Below are 9,987 nucleotides of genomic sequence, written 5' to 3'. Positions count from 1 at the left end.
CACAGTTGTATTTGTGTGTCACAAAGTTCAGATCGTTGAATGAGATAGAGACGATAACTTGTAATCTCCTCAGTGGAATAGATCCTGCTAATCATAACAATCTCTGATGAATGTGTATTGTAGGAGTCCCCAGCTGATGTCAGCTTTGTTTACATGTAAATAAGGTTATACTTGAGCAGAGAAGAAGTCGTATCATTATTAGATACAGACTAATCCGACAGAGATGGATCCATGGCTGCTTTAAAAGGTCAAGGCTCGGTCTTATTTCCTGTGTGTATCTGCTCAGACTTCTTTGGCCAAGTCGTCTAATATTCTCTTCATCTGGAGGAGGAGATAGATAAAGATAGAAAAGAGCAGAGAGAGACACAGCTTTGAATGTATAAGCAGTCGTTCCTCCTCCCACGGTCTGCATAATGTTGAGAGATCTATACAAGGATGCAAAGTGCATTTAGATTAAGTCCATAAGGGAATACAGCTGAATTTATCACCAAGAAAATAAGGCAGATATTTATGGGAGTTGTGGAGTGAATCCACAAACCGCATACTCATTACCTCTGACCAGGTGATGACTCCAACCAGCTTTCCCTCGTCCACCACAAACAAGCTCTGAGCTCCGACTACACGCAGGATGCTGTGGGCCTGTGAGGACACAAGGATAGAGAATATTCACACTCACTCACTGTTCTAGATATCTACTATTATAACCGTCTAAGAAGCCTGTTTGCTCAGCACGTAGTTAAATGAAGTCTTACAGAGCTTTTTTACTGAACAAAGCTCCATTGTTGGACCACAAGTTATGTAAAAGCAGTGAGAATGAAGTTTAGACTGAAAGCTACACAATGAGCTGAAAAAATCTCATTAAAGCCGAGAAGAGCTGCAGTGTCAGGGGTTTTCTGTGAGATTGTCATTTCAACTAACATCTGGCTCACACTAAAGAGGTTTTAAAGGTGGTTTTTTTTTAGTCTTACATGTTTACATACATTAAATCTGTTTTCTGGGTTTTTTAAATGTGTTGTTATTGTTTTAACATCCATTTTGATGACAGTTACAGTCCGGCTCCTCTATTTGTTAGCTGGACTGTGGTATGTTTTATTATTATTGTGTTTAAACTATTGTGTTGTTGCCACAAAGAAACAAGTCCATCCTCCATTTCTGACTAACATTTAATTTTATGCTTCACATTTACTACCGTCACCATGGCTATGCTGGTTTTACTTCTTCCTTCGGCTTACTTTCTGATTGATTATTCCTGTCTGTTCCTGCTTGTTTGTCCTTGGTGCCCCCTTAGACACAACAGGATTTCTAAAAATTAAACATGTTAAATATTTGCAGTTGTCAAATCAGAGCTATCCTGACTCTTCCAAACAGATTAGAGAGGGAAATATCACTTTAATTTACAATTTTCACATAGTCCACCCGCACCACCATCCACTCACAAAGCGCTCTGAGGAGCAAATCGCTCCCTCTAAGTAAATATTTGCAAGTCCACTGCACGTGATCTAGTCTAGTGGTACTTAACTGGTGGGTCAGGGCCCAAAAGTGGGTTGCTGTATACATCGTGCAAATTTCATCTGAATCAGCCACAAACTCTGAGTCGCAGATCTCGCTTGGAAGTCTTGCTGACTCTCTGTTGGATCAGGCGACATTAAGACAATCGATTGTGACCCGACTATGGCACGACCAGCTGCTCCCGACTGATGGTCGGCTGGATTTACGACATGTTTGATATTTTGGTTGTAGGACTCCAGACACTCACACAGTGAGCGCAGAGCCATGAGCAGAATCCTCAACTTTGGGGCATTTTTTCCTTTTCAAACCATCAGACAGCATCTTAAATCATCATGACAACAGCAGGAATAACTTTCTGATTCAGTTCAGCTCAATGCGGTTCAGTTCAGTGTAGCATGGCACGCATTTTTTGATGTTTCCATGTAGCAAAAGTTGGAAAGGGTCCCAACAACCGACCCGTACCGTCCCACTTTTTGGCGTTCCACCTTACCAATCTTATCTACCCATCCCTAAAAGGTGGAGCTACACACAGAACAGTAGGGGAATGCACTGACATCAGGGCTGCCAAGATAATTGCTACGCCATCAGCAGCCATCGTATACACCAGTATACAGTAGAAATAAACCCTGTCCTTAGCTACTGCCTCATTCCCCTCAAATGACGCTGATTGGTCAGGTCCATTCTTCGGATTGGAGCTTTGCAGGATTGATTGTGCGGATGAAAATCTGGCCAATCAGCCAGTTTTGCAGGGTTAGGTGGATGCACATGTGGTAATGACTGCACATGTTCAAGCATATTGGTTTATACCAGCATATAGGCAACCAACACAGAGATGAAAAGAACTGTATTGGAAGTGAGTTTTAGACGCCATATTTTACAGAAATCAGTACTGATGATAATCCAAATATCTTCTTACCTCCTTAAGCGTGCTTTGAGGTGATAACAGGATAGAGCCCAGGTGAATGCAGCAGATGTCATCCAAATGTTTCTCTGCAGTCTGAACAGCACAGCACAAAAACACAGTTATAGGAATCTGTGTTTTTGTATTAACTGTGATCCATAGTCATCTCCATGTCTGAAAACTGCCCTGAAAAAATGTTTGTAATTCCCCTGCTGTATCTTCAGACATTGCTTCAATCACATAATTCTGTTTTTAAACCATTATTTGATTTCTGTCTGTATTCTTGTCTCTAGGCTGTCATAAAATGAGATTTTACATCAGCCAGAGTCCTGTCAGAACATCCTGCTCCTATCCTGTTTGTGTAAGAACTGTTTGACATTCAGTGAGTGTCAACTGGATTGTAAAGACATGACCAGTTTTTTAAAAAAGCACCAAACACTCCTCTTTTTGCCTCTGAACCCTGCAGCTGCCTCTCTGACTCCGTCCTGGTTTTTTACCTGGCAGTGACGCAGGAACATCAGCAGCTCTGATCGGAGAACAAACCCCAGCAGAACCTGTGACTCTTTGACAGAAGGGAGGAGAGGAAATCAATTTTCTTTGCCTCAGTTGGGGCTGCAGTATAGATCATGATGTGCAGCTCTCTAGTGGGCTGTGAGTCGCCTGTTTCAAACATAAAAATTCATGCGTGTGATTGCTGAAAGACTCAGCTGGTCGATTGACTATTTTCTCACACTTGTCTGCTCTTTACTGTGGCACTTTCACACCGCTCAACTGCTGCAGTTTTCATCATTTTCATCATTTTCTTACATTTTCTGAGTCTTTGTGGAATTAGTACAGCGTGTGGCAGCAGCATGTGTCTGAAATGTCTTCAGGATCATGCTGACTTTGTGCCAAAGCTCCATATCCTGTGACATATTTTATTTATTGGGAAGGTTTAAAGGAAGATGAGTTTTCCCCTGGAGTCTCGGGTAAAATTCAAATATCAAATATCTTTGTGAGTATACCGTGTGAGTCCACCACTGGGATTTGTGCGTCAGTGCAGGTGTTGACAGCGTGCTGAACCTCCACGAGCTCGGCTGCTTTTTTAAGCTGCACGGGGTTTGCTTTCAGAACCTGACTGACGGGAGTGAAGGGAAGTCTGCAACAGAGACAAATGATGTAGCATCTTAGAAGAAGCTGCAGTAAAAACCTACAGAGAGGAATTTATTATCCAGTTTTTATCAGAATCTACTAAAACAAGCCTACAAAAACAAAAAAGACCATCAAGATTGACTCTAAAGTTTACATTTTTCCATGACAGGATTGATGGATACAAACCACAATTCCAGAAAAGTTGGGACATGGCGTACATTGTAAACAAATCAGAATACACTTATTGGAAATTATTTTTAAGCTGTGTTCAACTGAATACAGCACAAAGATGTTGAATGCTCAAACTGATAAAGGTAATATTTTTTTAACGTATAAACATTTTTGAGTTGGCGACTGCAACATGTTCCAAAAAAGCTGGGACAGGAGTATGTTGACTTCTGTGTTACATCACCGTTGTTCCTAACAGCACTCTAAGTATCTGAATACACTAATTTTTGAAGTACTTAAAGGGACATTTTCCTTTTTCGAGTTGGATTCTTTGAGGTGAATGGCAATTTAAGTGGCATTAGCATCCAGAAATTTCAGAGACTGTTGCACCCAAGGCTGACCATAAGATGGGATAAAGGGGAGCCGCTTTCTGGGGCCCATGGAGGGCAGCAAAATCATAGTCCACTATAAAGACCAACGGTGATAACCATATTTTATTTTTAACCTGAAAAATAACCACTCTTATCAATGCTCTTATCTATGCTACTGTATGACCTTCTTTAACATGTAAACCCCTTTTATTAAAACAGATTTACCACTCCTTGGCATTGTTAATAATGTGGCACATTAAACTAAAGCATCTGGAAAGTAAAGTCAGACTGTCAAGAAGAATGGATGCCAGAAAATAAGGAGAAAATAAGACAACTTTAATGAAAGAATAATAAATGATTAAAAAATGCAAAAATTGGTGAAAAGTGGCACAATTGGGTCAAAAGTGATGACAAAAGTGGTGAAAATGGGTTGAAATGACAAAAATAGATTTAGCAGTAATGAAAAGCAAATGTGGGAAATGTGGTAAAATGAAATAAAAAAGGTTAAAAATTTATAAAAGGTCACATATTTTACCCTTTTAAGACAAGTTTATATTGTTCTCAGAGTTCCTCAAAACATACCTGAGAAGTTTGTTGCTGAAAAAACCTCCAGTATTGGATTTTTGCATGTCTAAAAACCCCTCTGTTCCAGCCCTTCTCAGAACGAGCCACTCCGCCCCTGACCACACCCCTCTCAGGAAATGGATGCAGCACCCCTGATATAACAGACACTTTTATTCCAAAGTTTGTGGTCAAAGTTTTCTCCTAGACTGTAGTCAGCAGGGTAACCCATTGAGCTACCCAGCATCTCGAGGAGCTGAGAGGATCAGTAGAGCTGGGCAGAACTTTCCTCCAAGTGGGGGTGGGCCAGCCAAACCAAGGGGCGGGTGCTAAGGGCCCCTGGTGAGGACACTAGATGTAAAATCTGAGAACGGCTTGTTTCAGCACACATTTTCTGAAAGGTGGAGAAAGAGAGGGGGAGAGGAAACGTACTTTTCTGGTACTTGAGGGGATTGTGGACAGGCCAGGGGCACATAGTTGTGTTAGAAAAGCCTGTAAAGTGATTTTTGCATAATATGTCTCCTTTAAAAGTTTAAAACGGTGTGAAAAGAGACAAAAAATATGCATAAAGTGGCAAAATAGGTCAGAAGTGGCAACAAACTGGCAACAAACGGGGTTAAATGTTTAAAATGGATGTAACAATAATGAAAAGCGGATAAAAGTGACAAAGAACGGGTTAAAATAGGCAAAATAGGCAGAAAACATGGTGCAAAGAGGGTGAAAAGTGAAAAAATAGATGTGGGAAATGTGGTAAAATGGGATTAAAGGGTTCAGAAATGGGTTAAGTTGCAAACTGTGGTAAAGGAGGTAAAAACTATGTATTAAGTGGCAAAATGGATCAAAAGTGTCAAAAGTAGGCAAAATAAGTGGTATAAAGGGGTTAAAAGGTGGAAAGTATGAATTAAAGTGACAAAAACAGTGGTCAAATGGATTTTGAAAATAGAAAAAATTAGTTGCAACAAGGGGAGAAAAGTGGCAAATAAAGGTGGCTTAAAAGGCAGAGGAGGTGGTTAAAAATGGCACAAACAAATCATGTCGACATCAGAACCCAATAATAGCTTGACACTCTTATCAGCGCCAGAATGAGGTAACTGTTAGTCAGAGTGCTAGCACCAATCTCTGAATCTTGTGATGATATTATGGACTTTTGATGGTAAGACTTCTAAATTGCTTGTAATAGCAAAGTAAGGAACATGGTGGTGACATCCTATACGACTTTTATCCCATGCTGTCTTTCACATCTTTGCCAGTTTTCCTCAATCTCCTGTCCCAGCTTTTTTGGAGCATGTTGCAGGCATAAAATTCCAATTGTGTTTTATGTTTTTTCAAAGAAACAATTAGATGTGTCTGTCTGAACTTAAATATCTTGTCTTTGTGCTTAATTTTGTAAAATACAGGTTGAAGATTTAAACAATGTCTCAACCTTTTTGGAGTATGGGTTTGTAGACCTTTACTGTTGTTGAAGGCAGTTAAGTAGCTCCAGGTCAGTGGCAGCATGCTGTAAGCACAGTAATAAAAGACACTGTAGCATAAAGCTGAATTAAAAGTAGCTGAAATAGTCTTCGTCAGTTTCCTCAGCAGTGAAAAGCAGTATAGAGATGTTAAACAGATGATTGATAACAGATTGCTGATGGTAAGAGGGGTCACCTACAGAGGCTAGTGTCCTCAGTTTTCATAAAGGCTCTTGAGATTGAAAGAAATTTTTCTTACAATTTCACAGCAAAGACGGCAGTGAGCCGTACATAACAGTCATAATGAAAAACATTTTTGAGAGGAAAACTGTCCACCCATATAGGACAGTATTAGTAATAAGAAAATACCATTATGGATTAGCAAAGGCTTTAAATGGCTCTCAAAGAAGAGGTTTTCTTTGTTCCTTTATGGCAGTCACTTTAAAGACTGTCATTTTTCTTTGCATGCATGAAAAAGCAAACAGAAGAAGAGAAAACAGAAAAGATTTGACTGTATAACAGAAGAATTGACAGTGATGGACGACAGGAAAGAGACACAGTCAGACAACACAATGAGCGGTCTATAGAATTTCAAGGATTTAAAACAGATCCCTAAATTGTCATTTCCTTTAAGACGAGTCTGTTCTTTCTCTCTCTTCTCTAGGAAATACACCAGGACATGTGGCTGTTAGCTGTTACTAGGCCTACAGCATGTGATGTCACACATTATGCCATGTCTGGTCCCTCCTCACCTGGATGACAAAAGGTCCATGCTACTCTAATGCAAAAAAATATTCTGTCCACAAGCATAGATGACTTGGATGTGAGATTTAAACGCCAACAATGCCTTATTTTCAACATCGAATGGGCTAATGCTACTGCTAGCTAACAAAAAGTGAGCCTGTTTACAGGTGATCTTCACTGAATAAACAGAGAGTACTAGCCAAGGAGTCTCTCTGTAGTCTGTGTGGGCCTTGGTCTGTCAAAAGACAAGTAGACATGGAGGCCGCACAGCAAAAAAAAAAAAAAGCTTCAAGAGAAATGGTTTTCACTGATCGGTCACACATCATAATGTTTCATATCGATCACAGTTTTTTTAATTATATAGCTTTACCTTGAAGTACAGGAACATATTTTAACAGCCTCCTTTCTAAATATTATCAAATTTAAGAGAAGTGTTGCAGGAGGTTACAACACAAAAATGAACATCTGTTCGTCTATGCTCTGATCAGATCTTGGCTTGTTCAGTCTGACACTAGTTGTGCTTACCTGGGGCATGCTTTCTTTAGAGAGGGCAGGTGTGGAAGCTTTTTGCTGATGGAGATGGCATCATAGAAAGATGGGCGGTGTCCTGAGCGAGACACGGCATTGGCCAGGACAGTTGCAAGAAGGATGGGTACAGAGTGGCTTAACTGACCCGTTAACTCTACAGCCAGGAGAGCCGGGGACAAGGTGTGTGTGACGGCCCCGGAGAGGGCCGCTGCACCTACGAGATAAAAGTTAGAGCACAGATACAGACATAAACTATTGTTTGTGTCACTCTATTCAGTCTGCACCAGGATTTATTAAATGGTTCACCTGCAATCATTGCTGGGACACACTACGCTTATATTTGTGGTACCTTAAGCGTATCTGGTTCCTTTTCAAATTCAGTAACACTGCAACAATAAAAACCATTTTCATGAAATAGTTGACAACTAAGGGGGTTATTGACATCTGACTAATGCCAGTACAGTAGCACCATGGGAAAAATATCATGCACATTATACACACACTGGCATACTTTTTATCTATCAACAATGCAAAGCCAATACATGGGTCAAATTCCATTTCTCTCACCAGGCAGATGTTTAGTTGCTCTGATTGGCCCATAATGAGTGTGTCAGACTGAATCTAATCACCTCATTTTCTTTTAAAAGTTTCTCTTTTCACACACCATCCATGGGGTGTTGCCCCGATGATGTCAAATATATCCCATAACATGAACATGCGTAACAGTCAATCTGGCAGGTGAAGCTGTTACTTCTGCAGTAGAAGAGAAACAATAATTAATTCTCATGTCAAGAAGCACCTAGCCAAACATCAAAACGCCACTGCTGACGCCAGTGACCCAGATGCAGCTCACATTAGCTCAGCAGACTGAGGAGCAGAGGTGTAGTGGTGCATATTTAGTTCTCCTAAAACGGCTCTTTAGTATTTCCACATTGCTACTTAATCTCTGCTGCCTCAGGAAGTAAGGCTCATTATGAAATTAACAGATGAAGAAGAGCAGATTTCATCATTGGGCAGCTGACTAAAAGCTAAAACAACACGATTATGCAAAGGAGAGATGTACTGTGCGCTCTCGTTGTGTGGTAAACTCCAGGTAAACACCAGGTGCTCTTCAAAAGTGAAGCTTAAATGATGATGATGATAAAAGGGGAAGCCACTAGGGCCGTCTTCAGGAACACTCCTAGAGTCAATGATTAAGTTAAAAAGCCTTTATTAGCTCAGGGCATATCTAATAAATATTTATGAAATTCATAGAGAAAGCTGACCGGTTTTGACCTATGCAGGGTCTTCATCAGGGCATGGACAAGCCACAGACACAGGTGAGGTTCATAGAAGAACAACAGCATAAGGTATAATGCAAAAGAGGTTTTCAGATTTCAGAAAATTAAGTTAATCACATCACTTCACTGTGATTAATCATGATTAATCACTGCATTTTTTAATAGTTTAAGTATATTTTTATGTCTTTAGATTTTTAAAGGTTGTCATTGTCAAGTGTTTTACTTTTATTCTTTTAATTCTATGTACAGCACGTTGAAAGTGCTTATCCATACAACTATCAACACTTTCTAAAGTTTGATGGAAAGACAAAATAAGGGCAAATATTTAAACTACAAGTGGTCTTAGCTGAGTAGTTCTTGAGTTAAAAAGCTATGATTCAGTCTGTCACATCTATTTCATATCCCTCAAAAATAAACACATTCACAACTGTATTTATTGAAGTTTCTCATCAAAAACTAAATTTACCCATTTTTATGTGACATTTGAACACATCATAACATATAGAATACAGTCATCTAATTTACTGAGGCTACCTAAACGCATCAGATTTTCTGTCTTCAGCTCATATAGTTTGCTAAATAACTTTAATTTTACTGATCCACCACATATGTCTACACTGGATTAATATTGTTAACAAACAGGACTTGCTCAAAGGTTTGGAGCACTTTTCAGCATTTATCTGAGCAGCTGAAGGAGAAAACTGTCCTGAAACAGTTGAAGAGAGTGGTATGACCATGGCTTGATCCTGTCTTGTTAGAGTCTTTGCTAACATTAGCAAAGATGTGCTTTGCTTAAAGGTGGACCTTAAGACTCGTGCTTTGGCGCAAAGACAGTTCATCACAGTAGCATGTACCCACAGTTTTGGCTTTATCTTAACTAAAATTGTCCAGCTTTTTACAAAGCAAATTGCCATTAAGCAGACCTAGATCTGTCTCCTCACTCATCACTGCTGGCTGAGTTTGACCCACCTCTCACCTCTTCATCCCCAGGCACGTAAGCATTCGCGCCAGAGGACTACAGGAACAACTTGTAGTCAAACTTAGTCATATGATTAAATTGCACTATTATTTTTTTAATGCGTTAAGGTTTCAAGATTAACCACAAGCGTTAAGAGCCCTAATTTTAAGTGAACTCAGTATTCATCAAGAGTGTTAGCGGTAATGTGTTATGAAGAAAAACACTAGTGTCCTAAGATCAGGCTATTTTCTTGTTGCCTTTGCCATTGTAGGAGGCCAGATTTGAGTCGGCAAACTCTTTGGACACAGAAAAATAAGTGTGTATAACCTACACTACACCACTGCTCAAGGTTCAAGCAGTTTCATTTCTATTCATCCTTTCATTC

General features: G+C 39.8%; 1 protein-coding gene across 1 annotated transcript in view; it reads right to left on the bottom strand.

Moving 5' to 3' along the window:
* Nucleotides 1-205: 205 nt before the first annotated feature.
* The window catches only part of clcnk (chloride channel K), a 31,865-nt gene continuing 22,083 nt past the window's right edge, over nt 206-9,987 (bottom strand). The window contains exons 15-20 of the mRNA XM_041800229.1: nt 7,362-7,578; nt 3,415-3,548; nt 2,908-2,972; nt 2,426-2,506; nt 553-639; nt 206-321 (exon numbers count right to left, since the gene is read on the bottom strand). Coding sequence (XP_041656163.1) covers nt 283-321; nt 553-639; nt 2,426-2,506; nt 2,908-2,972; nt 3,415-3,548; nt 7,362-7,578 — 623 coding nt within the window. The 3' untranslated portion in view covers nt 206-282. The remainder of the gene's footprint in view (nt 322-552; nt 640-2,425; nt 2,507-2,907; nt 2,973-3,414; nt 3,549-7,361; nt 7,579-9,987) is intronic.

This window comes from Cheilinus undulatus, linkage group 11 (genome assembly GCF_018320785.1).
Source record: "Cheilinus undulatus linkage group 11, ASM1832078v1, whole genome shotgun sequence".
In the NCBI taxonomy this organism is placed as follows: domain Eukaryota; kingdom Metazoa; phylum Chordata; class Actinopteri; order Labriformes; family Labridae; genus Cheilinus; species Cheilinus undulatus.
This window is presented reverse-complemented; position numbering and strand designations above follow the sequence as displayed.